This window comes from Herpailurus yagouaroundi, unplaced genomic scaffold (assembly GCF_014898765.1).
Source record: "Herpailurus yagouaroundi ecotype Mexico unplaced genomic scaffold, PumYag 28, whole genome shotgun sequence".
Taxonomy (NCBI): domain Eukaryota; kingdom Metazoa; phylum Chordata; class Mammalia; order Carnivora; family Felidae; genus Herpailurus; species Herpailurus yagouaroundi.
Genome location: NW_024412376.1, coordinates 85,146,075 through 85,170,802, shown reverse-complemented (window position 1 = coordinate 85,170,802; position 24,728 = coordinate 85,146,075). Strand labels below are relative to the sequence as shown.

The 24,728-nt window shown below is 37.7% G+C and overlaps 1 protein-coding gene across 1 annotated transcript in view; it reads left to right on the top strand.

The window, feature by feature from the left end:
* METAP1 (methionyl aminopeptidase 1) overlaps nucleotides 1–18,818 on the top strand; it is a 58,330-nt gene extending 39,512 nt beyond the window's left edge. The window contains exons 6-11 of the mRNA XM_040477824.1: nucleotides 621–704; nucleotides 2,763–2,901; nucleotides 4,408–4,539; nucleotides 7,935–8,078; nucleotides 12,599–12,664; nucleotides 17,001–18,818. Coding sequence (XP_040333758.1) covers nucleotides 621–704; nucleotides 2,763–2,901; nucleotides 4,408–4,539; nucleotides 7,935–8,078; nucleotides 12,599–12,664; nucleotides 17,001–17,164 — 729 coding nt within the window. The 3' untranslated portion in view covers nucleotides 17,165–18,818. The remainder of the gene's footprint in view (nucleotides 1–620; nucleotides 705–2,762; nucleotides 2,902–4,407; nucleotides 4,540–7,934; nucleotides 8,079–12,598; nucleotides 12,665–17,000) is intronic.
* The last annotated feature ends 5,910 nt before the right edge of the window (nucleotides 18,819–24,728 follow it).

The following is a 24,728-nucleotide window of genomic DNA, read 5'->3' as shown; positions in this document are numbered from 1 at the left end:
ATGTAGGCATTTTATCTCACATCACAAGAAGGGTGAGTACAGTACAGTAAGATATTTTCAGAGAGAGAGAGAGATCACAATCACAGAACTTTTATGAGAGTATATGTTGTTATAATTGTTCTGTTTTATTATTACTGTTGTCAATTTCTTACTCTCCTTAATTTATAAATTAAATTTTATCATCGGTTTATATGTATAGGAAAAACAGTATGTGTCAGTTTCGGAACTGTCTGTGGTTTCAGGCATCCAGGAGGTCTTGGAGCATATCCCCTGCAGATAACAGGAGACTGCTGTACCTAGGAAGTATAGAAATGTGAGAAGACTTAACTTCCATCGATTGATTATTGTTTAGATTCCTTAGGATACGCATTTTCACGTGGAACTCAGTCATGCTTACTTATTAAGCTGGTTAGCCTGATTTTATTTACATATTTTTACACACATATTTATTGATGGACATTAGAAATACAAATAGCTTTAAAATGAAAATTCAAGATTATAGTATTCAGGGTGAAATTCATTTTACAGATTTCTCACAAAATCTGAGATAGTACAAAGGGTACAGATTTCTGTTTCTATTTCATTTCTTCTTGAATGTATTAAATGTTTCTCTTTTACAGCTTGCTAGGGAAGTATTGGACATTGCTGCTGGCATGATTAAACCTGGTGTAACTACTGAAGAAATAGATCATGCTGTACACTTAGTAAGAACTTGACTTTTATGCTTTGAAAATGTTTTTCACCTTATTAGATGCTTTAGGCTTCTAAAAAATTAGAAATTCTGAAAGTTCTAATGGCTAATTTGAAAGCAAAATTTTACTTTCTTTCAATATAGAAAATATTGAACAGGGGTACCTGGGTGGCTCAGTCGGTTGAGCGTCCGACTTTGGCTCAGGTCATGATCTCGCGGTTTGTGAGTTGGAGCCCCGTGTCGGGCTCTATGCTGACAGCCTGGAGCCTGGAGCCTGCTTTGGATTCTATGTCTCCTCCTCTCTCCCCCTCCCCCACTTGTGCTCTGTCTCTATCAAAAATAAATGTACAAAAAAAAATTAAAAATCTTTTAAAAGAAAATATTGAATAGTCATTATTACCATTTGTAAAGGCAGTAAAGAGGTAAATGTTTGTACTAAATATGATATAGGGGTAGATTGCCTATCCTTCATGGAGAGACCTTAAAACCCTGGCATACATGAGTGCACGCGTTATATGAATATCTTGTTCATAAGACAAGAGCAAAACTAGTTAATAAATTATATGGTAAACTAATTAAACCTGCTCTGGTAATCAAACGCAAATCATGAAGACCTATTGAATTAGTTAAGTATTTTAAAGACATTTATTTCCACAGTCTCTATGGAGATGAAGCTGGTACTCTGTAAAAATTTTTTTAAATGTTTATTTTTGAGAAGAGAGAGCGCGGATTGGAAGGGGCGGGGAGGGGAAGGGGGGGACAGAGGATCCAAAGTGGGCTCTGTGCTGATAGCAGACAGCCTGATGCAGGACTCGATCTCACTCACGGACTAGGAGATCATGACGTGAGCCAAAAACCAAGAGTCAGATGATTAACCAACTGAGCCACTCAGGCACCCCAAGCTGGTACTCTTTTTGCATGGTTGTGCTACTGTAAATTGGACGACCTTTTTGAAACGGAATTTGACGAGGTTTCTTGAGCAGTAAAAAACTTTTATAGAATTTTTTATTCAAAATTTATAAATTCTGATTTTGGGGAGTTCTTCCCTATGTTATAAAATATGTAGTATGCAGTAGTAGCATATTGCACGCTTGCTATAGGCCAGGTGCTTTTTCACTAACTCATTTAATGTCTGCAACAACTCCATGAGCTAGATACCACTGTCCTCTCTGTTGTATAGATAGGGAAACTGAGGCAGAGGTTAACTGTCCAATGTTACACAACTTGTAAATGATGGAGTTGACATTTTTAGTCAAAACAATTTGCTATGTGCTCTAAACTATACTGGCTGTGAGAAGCATGTCATCAAATAAGGGAAAAGTGACAGGCATATAGTTACTGGTTGTAATATTTTTTGTAATTGAGGAAACTTCATTTAAATTTCTAATAGTAGTGGAATTGCCAGTAAAATTATGGTATATTTCACAAATCATATTCAAGTATTTATTGGTCTGAAGACTGTGTGGTAGTATGGAAACAGAAATTATATATGTTGTAACTCCCACTGTGTAAAAACATCCAAGTAAAATAAGACTTGTTAAGGAAAACCAGACCATTTTCTTAGAGGTTCCCTTGTTGTTCCATGTGAATGTAGTGATTAAAATGTATCAGGAAGTACTTTGTCATCTCTTAATTATGCTGGTATTCCATTTTTGGTTATAAGGATATATATAAGCTGGTTATAAGATATAATTACATTAAAAGTACATTTAATATTTGCTTTAGATATTATCTTTTTATTTTAAATAATATATTTTTAATAAAGAGTAGTTAATTCCAAACTAGAATCTTCATATAGTAACATTTGTGTGTACTTGGAAATAGTTATAATATGTGAAATTGCTTTACTTTTGCACTTACCAGTATATTGGTTTGTCTACAGTCTGATGTATATTGTTTAAGATAATATTTATTACTTTTTCTAAAATGATATATTAAATAAGTTCATTAGGAGCATCTGTACAACAGTTTTTTTCACATTTAAAAAATTTTAAAATCTGGTTAATTGCATATAGATTTTTTTTCTTTTGCACATTCCAAACTATTTTCTCTGTATTTTAATTTCTTATAGGCATGTATTGCAAGAAATTGTTATCCCTCTCCCCTGAATTATTATAATTTCCCAAAGTCTTGTTGTACTTCAGTGAATGAAGTGATATGCCACGGGATTCCAGACAGACGGCCCTTGCAAGAAGGTGATATTGTTAACGGTAAGAAATGTGTAAGCATGACTTTTGTCACCACGAGCAAAGCAACAACAAGGTTTTGGGAGTCTGATAGTGACTTGTGTTTTCTTTACTTGCTTCCTGTCTTTAACTTATCCCTTTTTTGTATTTAAAATTTTAAAGAAATCTTAAATCTGTGGAAACATTTTTTATGATTTTAAGTACTTCTGGTATGATATGTTTGGCACAGCATGATTGTGATTGACAAATCGTGGAAGATGTCAGTGAAATGTGGAAGTAATGTTGATTCAGGTGGGATTCACTCCTCCCCCCTACCTTTTCTTTTAGTCCACTAATGGTGTTGAAGAGATCAGGGCAGGCTTTCTTACAGAGAATGAAAAATTTTTAGTAATATATGAAGATCTTAAGAAAAAAGGTAAAATCCTACAGAAATGCCTTCCTTGATGTAAGAAATTCAGAAAGTGGCTACAGGGGCCACTGTGTGAAACTATCTGGGGACGCTGCAAGTGCAGAGTAAGGAGCTGCGATAAAAAGAAATACCGATGAAGAAGACATCCCTAGATGGTATTTTTAATATTGATGACCTTGGTCTTGTTAGTAATCAGAAACCTTCAAACGCTTACCTGTCAGATGAGGAAGCATGAGCCCAAGTGGTAAGGCTGCAGGGGATGCTTTGCCTATGATGCTGACTGGGAGTGATAGTGGAGACAGCCAACACTTCTTGTTCGGTTGTTATTTTTTAGTTAGGGTATCTGTTTACAAAGGCCATGGCTTTTGCCCAACCCTGTTTTTCATACATACCCTGTTATTTTTAATTATTATTTTTCATACAAACCTGTTATTTTATTTTTACACATTTATTACATAATGTGTGAGGTTTTTCAGGAATGTACGTGTCGTGCTAGCCAACACACCTATATCGTGATACTGTAGGTTGGTCAAAATTCATGGTTTAAAAAAACTCATTTAACATACATTTAGTGGATTACAGTTGTATGTTAGTAGTCTGTATGTATTCAATATGTTGACAAAGGGAAGGGTGAATATTCACAAATAAGTGAAAGCAAATGAGTTTTTGAAAAAATAAGTGTAGAACAGCAGAAGTTTTTTTATTTAGTGATTCACTAGGAAGAGAAAAAAACGCGTTAGACAGTAAGTGAAAGCAGTATTTTCTGTTTAATGTCGAAACGTAGCATAGTCCTCCATTTAATGTTATTAATTGCTTATTGATCTTGTGTGAATGTATCCTCAATACATTTCTTCTGACATAAATGATCTAATTAGTACTGTAAGTATAAAAGACCACCATCTGGCTTGTGCTGCGTGACCACATCCTTTTCCGCCACAGTGAGTTTAGTTGCATGACAGACAAGGAATGTCTTTCAGGCGATAACTGTATATCCATTAGTGTCTAGTTTGAGAATGCAGAAATTGTCTTTCTCATTAAGCTGCTTGATGCTGTCATGTTGGAGAAATGTCTTCTATTTTGAAACAAAAATATGGTCTATATATTTGTACATTGTTTTACAGTGGACATCACTCTTTATCGCAATGGCTACCACGGGGACTTGAATGAGACGTTTTTTGTCGGAGATGTGGACGAGGGAGCACGGAAACTGGTTCAGACCACGTATGAGTGCCTGATGCAAGCCATTGACGCAGGTCAGTGGCAGTGCTGGGCACCCTCTAGAGCTGTTACGTGTTGATGGGCTTCAGATGGCTCGTCCCTCCACAGTTCTTTCCTTGCCCTTACCAGCTTTGCCTCTACCCTGCCTGAGTTAGCGTGGGTTTTAGCAGTGATGGGTATACGGGTGATTTGGGGATCCCTTGATGAGGTGGACCAGATGATTGCTTATCATCCTTTATCTCTTCTGTGATTTATCTTTCTTTTCTTTGACCGATAAATGAGGAGGAATGTATATTATATGTATAACATGATAAGTGTATAGAAATGTTAGTTCTTAAGTGCAGTTTTTTTTCCTACATGTTAGTTCTTTCATATTATGTTCTCATTAAAAAAAAAAAATTAATGCTAGATATGAGAGAAAAATGAATGATCTTCCTTTACACTTACCTCTTTCCTTTTTATATCTTTTTTTCCCAGAGGTATCTGCGTTTAACATTTAGGTTTTTTTTCTCCCCTGTACATTAACAGATGGACATACACATACCACATATATTTATGTGTATGTGTTTAGTTAGGTTAATTGGAGTTATAATATTTGTAATATTCTGTAATTTGTATGTTTTCTCAGTAGGGTCTTTGTGATTTTTCCCAATTAACATATGTACTTGCATGCATAGATCTACCCCCTTGTTTTAATGGCTATATATTATATTTCATACTATAAAAATTTCTTTTTTTTTTTTTTTTTAATTTTTTTTTTTTCAACGTTTTTATTTATTTATTTATTTATTTATTTATTTTTTTTAAAATTTTTTTCAACGTTTTTTATTTATTTTTGGGACAGAGAGAGACAGAGCATGAATGGGGTAGGGGCAGAGAGAGAGGGAGACACAGAATCGGAAACAGGCTCCAGGCTCCGAGCCACCAGCCCAGAGCCCGACGCGGGGCTCGAACTCACGGACCGCGAGATCGTGACCTGGCTGAAGTCGGACGCTTAACTGACTGCGCCACCCAGGCGCCCCCATACTATAAAAATTTCTACAAGTATTCCCCTACTAGAATTTGGTGTTTTCTAGATGTCTTGCTATTATAGTGAATAATATGTTTGAGTACAGGTATATTTCTGTAGGATTTTTCTCAGGCTGTCTTTGTCCACTCAGATAGCTCATACAGATTTTGTTGTTGTTGTTTATAGTATGTCTTAGGAGGAGAAAGAATGGCTTGTTGCGAATGTTAGCAGACTGTTACTAAAAGGACAGTTGGAGTTCAAACAACTTTTTAGGTTGAATCCCATGACATTTTAGCTATATTGTTCAGTATATTATCTGTATTCACCTTCCTTTCCCCCACAATAAACCTGATATATCATCAACAAAGTATTGGACAGGACCACATTCTTTGACAAACACATAGTTATCTCTGATAACATAGATCTGTTATTTTTATTTTTTTGAGTCCATTTTAACATGCATGGAAAATGATGACATTTTTACTAATAAAGTTAGAGGAATGAAAAATGAAAATGTGATACTTTCAAGTATCTGTGTTGATTTTGTAAAAGCTAATATTCTTTAGTGTTTAGTTTCTCATTTTTGGAAGTTGTAGTTTAAAACAATTTTTAGGGTTTCTGCCAGGTAGTATCTTTGATGTTTATATCCTTTTTGCTCTTCTGTGAGTTGATGGAAATAACCAGAGAGCTGAAATGTTGTTTTACAAAGACACAGGAATAGAACTTATCAAGAAACCAGCAGATACCAAAGTCTTTGTCACAATAGCCAGGATAGAACTCTGGAAAGTGCTATTAATACCTTTGTATGTATCATTCTTGCCCCTTATTTTCTACTGGCTTGGCTGCTCAACATGGTGTAGAGCAGTAGAGCTTGACTGTTGTTAAAATTATCCTTTTAGAATTGGGCTTCTCAATCTACACATTAAATTGTTTTGAGTCTGGTAATTCTTTATTGTAGGGCCTGTCCTGTGCATTGTAGGATGCTTAGCCACATTCTTGGTCTTTACGCGCTAGATGCCAGTTTGCACCGGCCCTCCTAGTGGTGAAAACTAAAAGCGTCTCCAGGTACTTACGAAGTGCATCCTTGGGATGAGAATTGCCTCTAGTTTGAGAATTAGGGAGAAATCTCCTCTCTTTTATTCTCATTATTTTTGAACAGGGATTTTTTGTTGTTGTTGTATATTGCGCAAAACGGGTTAAAGTTTTGCTTTGCTCCCCCGTGACTGGGGCTGATAAGAAGGCTTGGATGGGAATGCAAGCAAATCATTATGCAAGTCAGCCTTGTTCCTCAACATTATTAACTTCCCCCCCCTGAAAACAGTCAAGCTGGAACATAGAGTTAAGAACAAGTACATATTAATTGAAATAATTCCTGGAGCTATTTGCCCAGAGATTTGATTGGCTGGAGGCGATAAGTTGTACTGGAACCACAGGTTGAAAATCAGGGAGGCAGAGTTAGGAGACTGTAGGGAGTTGGAGCACCAGAACCATGACTAGGTTCTCTGGGAGTCTGGGCAGCGCCCAGCTTGGGGGTCTCAGTGCTGGGACAGCCATAACAACAACAAGAACCACTTTGTTTGTTTTGGTTTATAGTGGCAAAAGTCATAAAAATTAAGCAGAGCAGGAAGTATATAGTGAGAAGTATCTTTCTATACCCTATCCTCAGGACTGTCTTCAGAGGCAACTGTGAGTAATTTGAGGATCACTTTTATGGGGAAAGAAGCCCAGGGGAAGTAATCCTTTGAGAACTTGATCACTCTGAAACTAAGGATAAGTCCAAGTTACTTTCTGGACATTGCTTTTTGTCCTGGTGCTCTTTCCTACTTTACTTCTTCTGCTCGCTTTAATAGGATAGCACACTTGACCTTGGAGAAGGAGAGAAAGAGATGCCTGTTTTCCATTCTTTTGTCTATTTAAAAATTTTTTTTAATGTTTATTTTTGGGAGAGAGAGAGACAGAGTATGAGCCGGGGAGGGTCAGAGAGGGAGATACAGAATCCAAAGCAGGCTCTAGGCTCTGAGCTGTCAGCACAGAGCTCGATGTGGGGCTCGAACCCACCAGTGGTGAGCCGAAGTTGGGACGCCCAGCGGACTGAGCCACCTAGGCGCCCCTTTCTTTTGTCTATTTAGAAAGCAAAAGGTATGTCTCTCAACTCCTTAGTACTGCACATGTGTCCCTTTCTGCACCGAAGGAGGAAGTACAGGTGCTACTAGTTTGAATCTCAACTTTGCTATTTATTGGCAGTGTAGTATCTGTTACCCTTGGTTTCCTCATCTGTAAGTTTTATAAGGGACATGTTTATGTATAGGCATGTAATGTAGAAATATAAAGCATTTGGAAAGGTTCCAGGCACATAGATAGTAATTGGCAGTAAGTGTCACTTACTACTACTTTGTCATGAGTCCTCTTTTTTCCTTCCAGTGAAACCTGGTGTTCGATACAGAGAATTGGGAAACATTATTCAGAAGCATGCCCAAGCAAATGGGTTTTCAGTTGTTCGAAGCTATTGTGGCCATGGAATCCACAAGCTTTTTCATACAGCCCCTAATGTACCCCATTATGCCAGTAAGTACTACCCAAAGATTTGCTGTTTGCTAACCATTTATTTAACAAATATTTATTCAAACATTTAACAGGACCTACTATTTTGTATTTATTTTTCTATTAACTGTTATAAATGGACCCTCAAAATGTATATGTGCTCATACACAATACACATTTGTTATCTTGCTCACCTAACATTCCAAAACGTGTTTGGTCACTATTGGGGTGGTGGTGATACGGCAATTATTCTGTGACCCAGGTTCTGTCATCGTCAACCTATACCTTTCAAGATCACTTTGGGAGTTATTCTTCTAATCTGTAGATACTGGGAGGAGGGGGAAAAGCATGGAGAGGGGTATCTTTGGGAGGTTTTAATGAATCAGCCTGAAATTGGCATAGATCACTTACATTTACTTTTCATTGGTGGGAATTCAGTCACATGGCTACACTAACTGAAAAGGAGATTGGGAAGTGTAATCTAGCTGAGGACTCTCAGAGAAGTAACCTAATTTTGGTCAACAGCCTCTGCCATGGATCCAGCTATCACTATTCTTTTTTTTTTTTTTTTAATGTGTATTCATTTTTGAGAAGGAGAGAGTGTGCACCCATGAGCGGGTGAGGAGCAGACAGAGAGGGAGACAGAGAATCTGAAGCAGGCTCTGTGCTGACACAGCGAGTTCGATGTGGGGCTTGAACTCATGAACCATGAGATCATGACCTGAGCTGAAGTCAGACTGAGTCATCAGGCATTCTCTGCTGTCACTTTTTTGATTCCTTAAATGAAATTGGTTTGGCTTGGTTTGATTTTGTAGTATATATCAGAAACTGTACTATTTGTTGCTATAAATAAAGGAGATAGATGAAGTACCTTTTTAAGTTGAGTGCTATCTGATAGAATAAGAAAGGAAGTGTGGGACAATTAATGTCTTCCAGAAACCTTTTTCTCTTGGAGAGATAAGGCATGCAAGAATAAGTCTGTTTATTTAGTGCTAGAAATGAAAGCTGTCCACAGTAAGCAACCTAAGAAGGAATTTAATAAATGTATATGTGAGTTATTGCTGTGTAGGCACTTTCACATAATTTCTTGTGCTTAAGTTTTCTCATCTTGAACAATAGTAGGGAGTGGCACCTACCCTAGAATTGTTACTAGGATTAAGTGAGATAGTACATGGAAAACAATTAGTGTTAACTTTTAGGATGATGATGATAATGACGGATATACATTATTTCATTTGATCATCACAACTCTGAATAATTTCTTAGCCCTATTTTAAAGAGCAGATTCTACTAAATAAGTAAATAAATAAACAAACAAACAAAATAAATAAATGCAGATTCTGTGCTTAGAAAAGTACTTCATTTACTCAGGTTCACACAGACTAGTAAATAAATACCAAGACTAGGAGTGGTACCTGGGTTTTGTCCTTCTAGAGGCAATCTTGATTCCCATACTTTGTGCCGCCTGGTAAGGACCGAAGCAGTTTGGTGTAGTTCCTGTGGGAGAAAAAAAGAATGGTTGAAAGTTTGGCTTGGTGGAGATGAGGAAGAAATTCCAGGTGGAGAGGAAGCATGAATAGATGTTTCAAGTTGAGAGCGAACAGAGACATGATGAGCTAGGGCTGAGTACTATATATTAATAATACAGCAGGAGGCAGTGCCAGACCAAGGATATTTGACTTTATTTGCTGGGATTATCGGAAACATTTTCGTGCAGAAGAATGACAAGGTGAAGTTGTTATTTGGGGAAGACAAATTTGGCAGTGTTGTCTAGAGTGTATTGCAGGTGTGAGCTAGTCTAGCCAGCCTGATGCACACTTGTTGCCGTAGTCGAGGTGTGAGGTGGTAAGATTCTAGATGTCAGTAGTTGTGAAGAAAAGGGAAAGGAGTGAGAAACCTCTCAATGGGGGAAGCTGGAGAAGTAGTTTGGAGCACAGCATTTGGTACATATCAGCAAGCATTTATTAGCAGACCACGAAGTTTTCTTTATATAAGCCGTGAATTCTGCTTGAAATAAAAATTAACAACAGAAAATAAGTAGCCAACTTAATTCCTTCCTGGTAAACCCTGTAATCTGATGTGCATTCCATTAACAGAATGGAAGTGGCTACTCTGATTACAGGGATACATGAGTATGTGTATGTTTGTGTAAAAAGAGTGTGTGCGGGGGGGGGGGGGGAAGGAAAAAATTCCCTTTACTTACTGAATTGACAAATGACAGACTCAGGTTTAGATACGGATTATATAAAGAGATGGAAGAAGATAGAATTTATGGGAGAAGGGGACATGGGTCAGTGATGATCGTGTCTGTAAAATACATAAAACCATTTAATTAGAAATAAAAAACAGTTCTGAAAAAAGAAGCAAGGGCCAGGTATACTTGATTTCATATGTTTGATACATTTATGGAAAGTCCAGTTTCAGTCAGGTTTATATATATTAAAATATGTTGTGATCACTTTAGGGAAGTGTAAAAGGAAACTGCTGAGTCTTTGTGCAGCTGAGACCTTTTGAAATGTGTAAATGATCCCTGCTTTGGCTTGTAACTCCATATTCCTAACCAGCTGAAGGTGGAACTAGGAAACTGTTGTGTAACTTCCTCCACGCCTTCTGTGTTAGAGAAGTCCTTGTTAGAATTGATTTCCTTTTATTTAAGTCATTAGGGCTGAGAGGTAATGATGATAATACCCTATGTTTGGAATGTATGTTAAATAATCTGTGAGGTAGATGGTAGAGCAGGTACAGCTTTTTACAAAAAGTTCTTAGCATACTGTCTGCAGTCGTGTAGTCAATCAGATAATGTATGTTTGCTGAGTGAGGTACATGGAGAAACTGAAACCATGAGTCAAGTTGAGTAGGAGTGGTAACTTCTAGAATAATGAGTCAGTGACAGAAGAAAGGAGTGGAACTTTGAGTCTCCATTTCATCACTGTCCAATAGTAATATCTTGTGAGGTGCCTATGTAATTTAAAAATTTCTAGTGGTCAGTAAAAAAAAAAAATAAATAGGTGGAATTAACTTGAATGATATATTTTATGTAATGCATTGCATTCACAAAATTAGCATTTCAGCATTTAATCAATGTAAAAATGATTGAGATATATATTTCATCTTTGAAATCGGCATATATTTTACACTGAACAGTTGACATCATTCTGACTAGCCACTTGACAAGTGCTCTCGGAGGCTACATGCTTCCAGTGCTGCAGCAGTGGGACAGCTCAGTTCCAGATTCCTTTATCCTTTTTCTTTCTGTGACATCACACTGCTACCCTTTTGACAGTAAAACAGTACATATCCCCAGGGGAATATGACCAATTCTTTATATGTAGTAAGTTGCAGGTCATTAGGAAAGAAAGTTCTTAGAAATAATAAGTCATTGTTTTTTGCCTCTCAGATTTTAGGATGATTTAGAAAGTACAGATTTGGAATCTGCAGTGCGTGTATTTTGGCAATACGTAAGAGAGTGAAAAGCAGCATGATGGCTTTTCACAAGGAAGGATGTGTAGGAATATAAATGTGCAGGTGAGATTAGATCACATCTAGATGGCGTTTAGTGGATTCAGCCTCTGGACACGTGTCATTCATTACCAAAGCCACCATCTCCAAGACCAGCCTTACCAAGAAACCCTGAAAGCCAGTGCTGTTGCCATCTGGTGGTTAAGCAGAGCAAATGCAGTCATTTGTTTACTGACGCTCACATCAGTTTTTTTGTTTTTTGTTTTAATTGGAACTTTAAACTGATTCTCCAGTTTTGTCTGAGATTATCTAAAAATGTCCATCCCTGTTTTTACCTTTTGGCCTTTTTTGGAGGATGACCAGTTTGAATACTTGAACCTCATCGTTGTGTCTTTCATGATGGTCCTGAAAAATACTCTCATATTAGTGAACAAAAAGCTAAAAAAGTATTTGGGGGAGAAAATGGAATTTCTCTTTGCAGATAAGGGATAGTTTTATCATCATTAAAAAAAAGTAGGTTCATACATAGAGGCTTTGTTCCTTTTTGAAAATAAGAAAAAGAAGGCAACATAAAAGCCTCATGAGAATCGTGCCATTGTTTCTGTGGGCTGTGTGCCTGCTCCCCCCTCACCCCACATCCACACACCCGCCCAAAAGGTGCGAGGCTTCCGGCGTAATCTGGAACATCTGTTGTTTTCCTTTAAATATCTGGGTGAGTAACAGAACTTTGCTTGGTTGCATGATTTCAACTCTACTCCTGGTGTAACATAAATGGTGGTACTTTTCATTTCATAGAAGTGATAACTACATCTGAAATCACTTTGCAGACATCTCTGTGTTTTCCTAGAGAAAATAGAAGCAGAATAAAATATGCCTAGGACAGTATCTGCCCCACAGCAGGTGGATATCTGCAAAATACCTGTTTGTTGAATGATCCCCTTTAAGAAGGGGGAATTGGGAAAGGAGAGAGGAATTTAAGAATCACTGATAGGAATGTAAGTTGTGTACTCTGACAAGGGAGCTGTTCAACAGTATGATGCTGGTTTTTAGCTGGGTTTTGAGAATTTTTTTTTCTTTAATTTCAGAAAATAAAGCAGTTGGAGTGATGAAGGCTGGCCATGTATTTACAATTGAGCCAATGATTTGTGAAGGTGAGAAAAAAGGATGCTATAATGTTCTTGAATTGAATTTTAATTTATTTTTGGTCACTCACGATCAGATCAGTAGTCTGCTCTGTTTATTTTCGTTTTGGTTCATTTCCACTCCCAGTCGCATTTGAGCTTGAGGCTCAATTCAGTATCATGTAGAGAACTGAAAACTGTAAGGGCTGGCAAGAAAGCAGTGCTTTCTGTCTGGTAATTCTGCTGTCAGTAGATGCTGAAGTACTTGAATCCTGGTCCCTTTCCATAAAAGATTCTGTCAAAGGGTGTGTTGTAATAACAGGAGCCTCCATCAAGCCTGTGTAGCTTTTTGATGGGTGTCCAGGGGGAGGGAAAAAGAAGTAGAGCCACTCACTTCGAGGCAGACACGGGTATATGATTTGCTTCTCCACAACTCACGAGGTAGGTGCTATCCCCATCATACAGAAGAGCAAACTGATCCTTGAAGCAGGTAAGTAACTCTTCTGAAGTCATCTAGCTAGTTACATGGCAGCTGACTTAGACCAAACTCATGAGCTGTTCTGCCTGCTCAGGGTCTGCGCTCAGGTCATCAGGTGGCATTATTTAGCTCTTGTGGACAAAGCACAGCACAGACATACTTAACGCTGGCAGTTTTATGTCCTCACTGTCGCTGTTCCCCATGGCAGGCTCATAGCATTGATAAAGACCCAGTGTCATGATTAGAGCTTGTCGCTCAGATGGTCGGATGTTCTCTTCACCTTTCTTCTCAGCCAGTCCTCTGTTGGGATTAGGGGACGCAGTGAGGCTATAGTAGTGGGGCTGGTGTGTCCTGGGGCCTACATTAAAGGATACCTCCTCTCTGGATCCTTCCGGTCTTTTTTATAACCTGATCTTGGCAGTGACATCCCATTACTTCTGTCAGATTGCCTTCCTTAGAAGTGAGTCACTAAATTCAGCCTACAGGCTGCCTTCTTATAACCTGATCCTTTGTTGCCTTTTCTGTAAAGTGGAATTACAGTCTTTAACCTGCCAGCTCCCTAGGGCAGCTATTAAGAATTGAGACGACTTACATTAGCACAAAATACCTTGTGTCCTTTTAAGGGCTGTAAACATGCAAGGTACTGTTTTTGTCGTTGTCATGGAATAAGAATTAAGTTCTGATCCTGTGGAACCAGTCTGAGGGCGGGAGGTATATTAGCAGAGAAAAGCAAGACACTGAGAAGAAAGTGTAGTTTTGGTTACATACCTGTTTTCATTAACTGGTACCTGGTTGGTGAGACACAGTGTGGTATTTCCAAGAATAAGCAAATAACTTTTCATAGAGCCTGTTCAGATAATCATCATATTATAGCATACATACTTTAGTGTAACTCAGGTAGGCTAAATCCTAGCTCTGGAGTGGAAAGTTTCAAATCCAAAGAAGAATTTGAATTTTCTCCGAATAGGATCCAGATATGTTTGACTTGACATTGGTAAAGAACCTTTTGTAAGCAGTTCGCAGTAAAGTTAGATAAGTATTATGTCTTTAATCCAGTTGTGAAAAGGTTATTCATTACATCAGAAAATACCCAGTTATAGTCATCTTTACATGTTTGACAAAGCATGAATTAACTTTCTTTAAGCTACCTCATATTTTCTTTCTAGGCTGGGATTTAGTATTGTAAAAGTAGGTTACTTCACTGCAGTTTATATGTATTCTAGGATTTGTGTGAGTCAGTGAGACCTAATCTTTGGTAAAGATTACTCAGAATGAAGGCTGTATTGATTTTTTTGACATCTAATTTGGAGACAAGAAAGTCTCTATAAACACACTTCTATAGTAGTATCCAGAATTGCATAACTTTCTCATTTTACCTCTGCCTCCCCTCCTTCTCTCTTTCTCTAGAGTGGTTTCTTTCATTGCCCTGGGGCTTTTTTCACTGTCCCTTTCTTTCCTTTCTCTTTTAGCCCCTCCCTGTCTATTTTGCCTCAGTCTAATTTTTTAAAATTCTCTCACCAATCCTATTTCTTTCTCTTAGCCCCTTTTTTTTCTGGTTACTAGAGGGGTGTGGTCAAAAATTTCAGAGTAGAATCTCTTGTCACCATCTGTGTGCCTGCCATTTAAAAATCACATTAGAAATTAAATGCTATAGGGGCGCCCGGGTGGCTCACTCGATTAAGCGTCTGACTCTTGATTTTGGCTCAGGTCATGGTTCGTGACATCGAGTCCCATGTTAGGCTCTGTCCTGACAGAGAAGAGCCTGCTTGGGATTCTTTTCCTCTCTGTCTCTGCCCTTTCCCTGCTTGCATTCTTTCTCTCTCTCTGTCTCTCTTAAAAATAAATAAACATTAAAAAAAATGCTGTAATAAAAGTGTAAAAAGATGATTTCCTTTACAATATACATTGGCTGTAGTTTATGCCAAAGTTGTACCAGGAAAGAGCTAAATTTATTAATTCAATTTTTAACTCATAGTTCTATAATGACCTGTATCAATATGTTTTCTAAAATGAAACCCAGTGCCTTTATTTTGGAAATACCATCTTGATTTGGTATTTGGGAGGCATAAAAAATGTGAAGTTGTAACACACCCAAGGAAATTTAAAATATCATCATTACTTCATTGAACTAAAAACCAAAATGAAGTTGGAGGAAAAACTAAAACAGTTGAAGTATAAATAGGAGTATTATTATTATTGTTATTATTACTGAGGTATAATTGATGTACAATATTGTATTAGTTCTAGGTATAGATTAAATATACTGATTTGACAGTACTATGTATTACCCGGTGCTTATCGTGATAACTGTAGTCACCACCTTTCAATTTTATTGACTATATTCTCTATGCTCTACTTTTCATTTCCGTGATTTCTTTGTTTTATAACTGGAAGTTTGTACCTCTTAATTCCCTAATTTAACGCCCCCCCCCCCCCCCCCATATACCTCCCTTCTGGCAACCACTTGTTTGTTCTCTCTATTTAAGAGTCTTTCGCAGGGGTACCTGGGTGGCTCAGTCAGTTAAGCATCCGACTTTGACTCAAGTCATGATCTCACAGTTCGTGAGTTCCAGCCCTGCATGAGGCTCTGTGCTAACAGCTCAGAGCAGCCTGGAGCCTGTTTCAGATGTGTCTTCCTCTCTCTCTGCCCCTCCCCTGCTCGCTGTCTGTCTCTGTCTCAAAAATAAATAAATGTTAAAAAAAAAAATTTAAGAGCCTGTTTGATTGTTCATTGGTTTTGTTTTTTAAGTTCTACATGTAAGTGAAATCATAAGAGTATTTGTCTTTTTCTGTCTAACTTATTTCACTTAGCATAATACCCTCTAGGTCCATCCATGTTGTCGCAAATGGCATGATCTCACCCTTTTTCATGGCTGTGTAATACTTTGTTGTGTGTGCATGCCATATCTTCTTCATCCATTCATCTATCAGTGGACGCTTGAGAGTTGCTTCCATATCTTGGCTACTCTGCATAATGCTGCAGTAAACATAGGGGTGCATATATCTTTTTGAAGGAGTGTTTTTGTTTTCTTTGGGTAAGTTCCTAGTAATGGAAATACTGGATTGCGTGGTAATTCTATTTTTAATTTTTCTCACAGTGGCCGCACCAGTTTACACTAGCAGTCCACAAGGGTTCCCTTTTTCTCTACTTCCTCACCAACCAACACATGTTATTGCCTGTTGTGAGGTGATAATCTCATTGTAGTTTTGATTTGTAGCTCCCTGATTATTAGTGATGTTGAGTATCTTTTCATGTGTCTGTTAGCTGTCTTATGTCTGCTTTGGACAAATGTTCAGGTCCTCTCCTCATTTTTAATTGGATTCTTCGTTTTTGTTTTTGTTTTTGGTGTTGAGGTATATATAAATTCTTTATGTATTTGGATATTAACCCCTTATCAGATCTATCATTTGCAGATATCTTTTTGCATTTGGTAGGTTGCCTTCTGTTTTGTTGATGGTGTCTTTTGCTGTGCAAATGCTTTTTATTTTTGATGTAGTCCCGATAGTTTATTTTTGCTTTTGTTTTCCTTGCCTCGGGAGACAGATTCATAAATATGTTGGTGAGGCTGATGTCCAAGAGATTACTGCCTGTTTTCTTTAAGGAGTTCCATGGAATTCCAAGTCTTTAATTTTGAGTTTATTTTTGTGTGTTGTGTATTTTGCTTACTATGTAAGCAAGTGGTGCAGTTTCATTCTTTTTTTTCCCAGTTTCATTCTTTTGAATGTAGCTGCCTACCATTTGTAAATTGGAGTCTTAATAGTGAATTTTCTAATTGGCTTCTGTAATATCCAAGGATATAGGAATACATGCAAATACACTTATCTAGAGAGTTTGTTTAGAAAACTGAGCGATAGAATTAAGAAATTGTTTTTGTTTCTTTGTTTAAGGTGGATGGCAGGATGAAACCTGGCCAGACGGTTGGACCGCCGTGACGAGAGACGGAAAGCGGTCTGCTCAGTTTGAGCACACCCTGCTGGTCACGGACACTGGCTGTGAAATCCTGACCCGGCGACTTGATAGCACGCGGCCTCACTTCATGTCCCAATTTTAATTTCTCCCAAGATGGCACATCTCAGTAATACCTTCTGGCTGTACCATGCATTTTATTGAGAGTACAGAATGGAAGAGGAGATTTTTATTACGTGTTTTGTTTTGACTATAGATAAGGAAGACTACAGCATTGGATGTGTGTCCTCAAGAACTTGACTTGGGTCTGAAAAAGCTGAGAAGAATAAAAGAAACATTCTCAACTCTTTTCAGTATTCCCCTCTCCCTCCAGAAATCTCTGCACCCCTGTTTTCTCACTTGGCCTTTGAGCACTTTTTACGTAAACCTGCTTCTAGTTGCTTTTATCACTGCCACAACTGGGCCAGCAAGAGCCAGCTGCTCTTCAGGTGAATGTGGAAGATGAGAATCCTTGAAACTTTAGCAACATATGTAGTTCCAGATTTTTTTTATTATATATGTATGGAAATATATATGTATACATTTTAAATTCCATGTATGTAATTCCTGAACACTATATGACCTGGGTTTGTGTTAATTCTGCCCTGACAGTGCTATATGCTGTCATAAATGGACCCATTGTTTGCAGTGATTTATTTCCCAGTTGGGAATTTGGCCTCCCTCCTTCCCCATGCTACTTATTTACCCTTGTAATTGTGTGTAAGGAAGCACTCGGTCAGTGAGACTTCCTCTCCAGTGTGGACTCTGTCAGTGAATGGTTGTGGCAAAATTCACTTTGGAAAAGGGTTGTCACATTTTAAAAACATCTAGTTTCTGGCAAAAATAGCCATGCTTCATATGATAGCTGGCTGTTTCAGAGCATGAGCGTTTTGTGATACATTGTTCTTTCAGACCTCTTTCTGGTCGAAATGGGAGGGAAAAAGCTCCCTTTCTTCCCCTCTATTTTATTTCAAGGGCAAACCTTGGAGATATTCAGAGAAGGGTGAACGGTTGCACTGTGGAGGTTGATGGGAAGAGACAGTTCTGAAATCTCTTTGGCAGTGAGCAGAGTAAGTCAGGTGGGCTGTTAGCTTCTGACATTTAGTAAACCTGGTAGTGATGAGAAAGGAACTTCTTTGAAGATTGTACTGTTCCCTTGCAGTAGAGATGCAGCTGTCCGTGGTGTGTTGAAAACACACTTTACCTTGACATGGTTGGGAACCTCATTAGAAATGACCCCAGCTGCCCAATATCTTTGTTCCTTTCAGTAGTTCAGTCCAAATGGAAGTGTATCCAGGGAACACGTATCAGATCAAAGTCGTTGTCATTGGAGTGTACTTGATTACTGGGTATCTGGTAACTTTCTTGTAAGATAATTTGATACCACTGACATGTTATATGAGAACATCTTTCCCAGAGTGCCTCAGACCTTTATTGCTTTAAAAGAATTATGATAATGTTTTCATTACTTTTATTATTTTAATGATTTAGTGAAGTGACTGAATCACAAAAGTATAGACTTTTGGGGGTATGTGTGTGAAATTTTTTATCAAACTGTAATATTTGTGAATGGAATGCCTTGCAATATGAATGTTAATATAATGTGTAAAGGGAGATTAAAAGTTTGAACGATTATCCCCCCCCCCCCCCACCGTGTAGTTATTAACTTTGCTGCATTTGTTTGGGGTTTCAGAGGGAAGTGGCGGGAGTAGGGTGGCTGATTTCATAATCTGAAATAAACTCATGACCATTTGAGTGAAGAGTTTTTCGAGTTTAACGACTACATAATTCCAGTACTGTGTTTAGTTCACCAGAGCCTATCAGCAGTATTTGAGATGCAACCATAGTTTTGAGAGCTTTCAAGACAGAATGCTAAATGTTTAGGGAATCATTTTAGGTACTGATGGTGGAATTAACAGTGTGGGCTTCTTTGATCATTAGAATATAAGCTCAAGGAAAAAATATCTTGATAGGATAATTTTTTTGTAAAAAGGTTAACATTGGTGATGATGCTTTTTTTGGTTTGGTAGATTTCAAAACAGTATGGGCTCTAGTCTAATTGTATATATCTAATTTAAAATGTTTATTAGATGAGAAAGCTTCACGTTTCATTATTCTGCCAACTTTTCAGAGTGTATTAACTTTTTATTTTTTGTGTCAACTTAATTTTATTAATGTTTGTTTATTTTTGAGAGAGAGCGTGAGCTGGGGAAGAGCAGAGAGAGGGAGACACAGAATCCAAAGCAGGCTCCAGGCTCTGAGCTGTCAGCACAGAGCCTGATGCGGGGCTCGAACTCCTGAGCTGTGAGATCATGACCTGAGCCGAAGTCGGATGCCAAACCCATTGAGCCACCCAGGCACCCCTTGTGTCAGCTTTTAAATTAATACATATAGTTTTTCCTGCCAGTCCTCCAGCCCCCTTGGAATTATAATTTAGAAGCAGGGAAACATTTGCCTTTAAATTTTATGTCTTTTGCTGATGTAGTGGATTAAGGTACATTAGGACCCATTCACTGACACTTTAATATCACTTGCCACAGGTCGAAATTTAATAGGAGGTTGAGGAATTTGTCATCTTACCTTGATTCTTTTGTCCTATAACTACTATTTTTTTCTTTGTGTTTGGTTAAGATTGCAGGCATGGTGCTTTACTTTTTGCTAAGGCCCCCAGAATGCACCCTCATGGTATCTGTAAGCTGTTTTTTTCAAAAAAAAAAAAAAAAAAGTTTTTTACTTCCAACTTTGCATTTTGAAAATTTTCAGATTTACAAAAAAGTTGAAAGTATAGTACAAGGAAATGATCATACACCCTTTATCTATATTCAGCGATCATTACTTTGCCACATCTCTCTCTTAAGCACCTTCCTTTTGAAACAAATGGCATCATACTTCACATTATTATTGCAGCTTGTCTGTTAAGACGTAAGGACATTTCTTACTGATCATAGTACCACACCCAAGGAATTTAACATTGATACAGAATTATCTAATGTATAGTACATACTCAAATGTGAGTCTCAAGTTTTTTCCAAATGTTCTTTAAAGCTTCTCTCTTTTCTAAATCCAGGATCTAGACCCATGCATTTGGTTGTCCTGTATCTGTAGTCTTTACTCTAGAGCAATCCTACCTTTTTTGGTGCTTTATGAAATTGACACTTAATAAAGCAGGCCAGTTAGCTTATAAATTTCTGTATTTCTCTGGGAGTTTCTCATGAGAAATTTCAAGATAAATATTTTGGCAGAAGACTCTACTGATGGTATGTGGTATGTCTCATTCGTTGTGTCACATCACATCAGGAGACACAATGTTACTGTCACATTGTCAATATAAGTTTGATCACTTGCTTTGTCAGATCTTTCCATTTTAAGAATATTTTTCTTTTCTGAAGCAAATAATCTGGGAGGAGATACTTGAAGACCATTTGGATATTCTTTTCACTCAATGGAATTAATGTGCACTGATAATCCTTGCCAGAATCCATTATTTTATTACATTGGTGGCTGCAAATTGAGACTGAAATCTAGCATTCCATTTACATTTTATTAGCTGGCACCCTTTTACAAAGAAGCATTTTCCCCCCTCCTTTTACCCACGGTCGTTGACTGTTGTCAACGTGGGCTCATCAATTCTTAAAAATTCTATTTAATTACTGTAATTGTCCCAAATTTGGCCAGCAGAAGCACCTTTAAGCTTATTCATGTGTCATTTTGTCCTGCGCCTATCAGTCTTTGAGTGCTTTCTTTTTGCTGTAGCAAGATGTTGTAAGTTTATCGTACAACTTTCCTGTCTCACACTGGGACAGGCTGTTTCTCCAAGGAGCCCTCGTTCCTTTTCACGGCGAATGGTATTTGGAAATGAGGATCTGGGTGCTACTGGGTGTCCTTGTTGCCAGGCACTTTCAGGGAACAGAGCCAGGAAATGTACTTTTTATAAATCATGAATTCGTTCTGATACTTTCAAATCTAACACTAATCTTCCTCATCTTTTTCTGTTTCATATTTATATCTGCTTTATCCCATGGTGAGAACTTTGGTTCTGAACAGCATTAATATTTATTTGCTGGATTCTGTAAGACATGTAAAATTTAGAATTACTGTATCAAAATCACTACCAACAGTGAACTTAAGTGCAAAATTTGTGATTCTTGAAACCTGTCTCACTAAGGGAGTACAGATTATTGGTTTGTTACTTGAAGTAATTTTATTCCTACCGTATCCTAAATTTTGTAAACTGTGAGCTCCTTTTTGACAGTACAGTGCATCTTGGGGGCAAAAGGTACAGTAAGAGGAATGGGAAGGATAGTGATCTGGGAGTTAGAAGTATTGGAAAGGTTTGAGATAGTGTGGTAAGATTCTGTCTACATTTGGTGTTTGACCTCTACCAAACTCTGGAGCTATAAGAGGAGCCTCATGATACCACTTTGTAATGTAGATGTGTGGCCCATTTTCCAGTAGAGAAAAACATCTGGGCATTATTGTCTTAGCAACAGATTGTTTCACAATGTAGGCTACATTATGCTAATACCCTAAAAGTTACTAATGTGTTGTTTCATTTTAAAAATGAACACCCAAGGAAAGGTTAGCTTAGCACAGGCTCCCCCATGTTTGAACCCTGAGGAGCAAGCAGCCTCTGGTGGCAACCTCTCCTTTACCTCTTCTTCCTTTTGGTGCTAAGTATGAAAAAGAAAAATAGTGCTTTGTATTTGGTTATTTTGAGAAAAAGAAAGCAGGAAATAAGGTGGCCTTGGCTGCCTCTCATCATTTTGGGGACTGTGGAGGAGCAAAAACACAGCTGTCGGTCTATGGCGATTCTGTGGTTATATTACAAAATGTGTCAACGCTGGGGTCTTAGCAAACTGTGCCAATAAGTCCAGTGGAGCAGTGAAGAAGGCTTCCTGGAAAGGTATCAGTGATACGTTTGTTACGGCTCAAAGTCTTCTGGTAATTATTTTTTACTGATGTCTAGAACGTTTTTACCATTGTAAAACTTGTAGTAGAGGCATCGCTTACATCTCCTGGGTGCTTAGCCCTTTTCATGTTACCTCGGCCTCCTCACCTCACCCTCAAGAACAAACGTGCTAATACTTTTCCAAAACTTGTAGGTACATTTGTATTTTCGTGTCATGAGAAGAGCACAGGACCAACAGGACCCCAGGGCTCTGATTTCTCCAGTTTTTTATTTGGTTGCAAGACTAGGACAAATCCCTATACTTACCTGTGGAGAGACCTATTTGTGGAATGATACTATTAGCAACTATTTTATTCTATATATAATGTGACTATAAAGCAAATTTATTTCAGTAGTTGGGTCAGGGGTCAACAGAAAATTCAGGCTGGAATTTTTACAACTTTATTAGTCAATCTTATTCTGAGGAAACAAAATAGCCAAGGATAAGAACTTTTAGTCTGAAGATCTATGTTAGGGAAAGAGCAATAGATACTTTAAAGCACATTTTCACTGTTTATGTTGCTTAATATATCCTGGTTTAATATATCCAGCTTCAGTCCATTTTTAAACTGGAGGTAGTTGACTAGCACTCCTTTCTTGAAAGGGGCTTGTGCAAATTTATCTCATCACAAGGAATTCTGATATGATGTCCACTTTGATAAAAATCAGTCTACCTTTTAAAAACCATCCCACCTACTTAGTGCCCATAAAGTTCCACCAAGAGAAATTTGTTTAATGGAGGACTTTGTATGGCCCTGTTCACTTTGTAGTTGTTTCTTTAAAGACATGATTCCCTTAGTTCTATGCATTTGTTATCTAAATATCTCTTTAAATATAATAAAATGTTCTCCAAATGTGTTTGTGGTATACTTTTTTCTAAAGGGTATTTGCTGACAATCCAATCTGGCATGTGTATTGAAACAAAATTGGCTCAATCTACAGTTATTTTATTTTTTTTTCCTGGGTCACACAGTGTCTCTAGGCCCAAAGAATTGTCAGTTACTTCAGGACTTTGATCACCAGCCTAATTGGCAGATTGGTAGCCAGGCAGAAAATGTTCTGAAGCATTCTGTGCATGGGAAACATGTTCCCTCTTTTCCAAATCAAAACACGTTTTGACTATAAGTTTGCATTCAAATGGGATAAATGGAAAGAAATAGCATTATGTGTATTTTTTGGAGTGTTTTTTGTTTGATGTAAGTTGTACACACATGAATGGTTCACTGTGACAATTTGGGATGTAATGCAGTTTTTCCCTGTCTCCATCCCCCCAAACCTCATCATTCCCTAGGTTCCTACTTTATATGTTAGTTCTCTGCATGTAATAAAGAACTTGTTCCCAGACATGTCTGCAAATGGACTGTCTTACTCCAGTGAACATCAGGTTAAACAGAATAGCACAATATGCAAGCAAGATTTGAAAAGTGCTAACTAGGTACAGGAAAAATATTCAGTAAAAAGTTGCTTAAAATTAGTTCCTAATACTGTAAAATTTTAGGTACTTAAGTTAAAAATACATTTTACTAACTTTCATGAAGTATATAGTGGGTTAGCCATTGTGTGTTAAAATTATGTATCTGTCCAAGAAAGCAGTTTAAAGATACTTAAAAAAAATGCCCAACAATTCTTTTCAGGTGGTAGACCTCCTAATTTTGGACAACCAGGATAGGCTTGCTGATGTGCATATAGTGAGTAGCTTTTAGCCCTGTTTTATCTATACTTTCTTCCAAAAACTGTATATGCTATTTCTTCCAAAAACAAAAACATTATACACAACATCCTAGATGCCATCCAAGAGGATATATTAAAAGGATCTTGAAAAGGCTTTATAGTCCCATGATCCAAGAATCTTTATAGTAAGGATCATATAAACTTAACTCCCTCATTGGCCAGCTACAAAAGTTAGAGTTACATTGTTTTGATATTTTATTATTTTTTAAAAATAAAGCAATCATTTTTAAGGTTTTGTTGTTAATTTGAGAGAGACAGAGACAGTGAGTCAGGGAGGGGCAGAGGGAGACTCCGCAGCAGGCTTCACGCTGCTAGCACAAAGCCTGATGCGAGGCTTGAACTCATGAAGCTATGAGGTATGACCTGAGCCCAAACCAAGAGTCAGATGCTTAACTGACTGAGCCATCCAGGTGCCCCCATTATTTTATGTTAAAACGGCTTTACTTTTTCATGTAGGTGGGCATAAAAATGCCATCGCATTCGTGTATATACCTCATATATGAGAAGAAAACTAATGATGGAAAAAACTTTTTAGAGAATTATTAGCTCTCCTACATTATCACACTACTTATCCATTTTCTTAGTGTGATTGCTCAAGGTGATAGATTTTGTTCCTGGAAGGCTAAGGCTAAACTGAAACAGTTAAAAGCCTATTTCCAGAGCTTTGGTAGAAGCTAGTTTTAATTTTTTCTTCCAGTTTTCTCAGAACAATAATTTGGGGCCATTTGGACCCCTAGTGCATCTCCAGTCCCCAAGGTAAAATGGGAGAGAAGCTAGGTGGCAATACCTGGTTCTACAAATGCACTAGCTATCCAAAAAGGAGAGGTCATGACCATAATTGCTACCTTTCTATTTTTAAATCAACTAAATAGTGCTCTCTGAGAAACACAAGCACGTACAGGAGCAATTAAGCCATATCAATCAAAAGTATTTTTATTTTTAATGTTTAGTTATTTTTGAGAGAGTGTGTGAGTTGGGGGGGGGAGAGAGA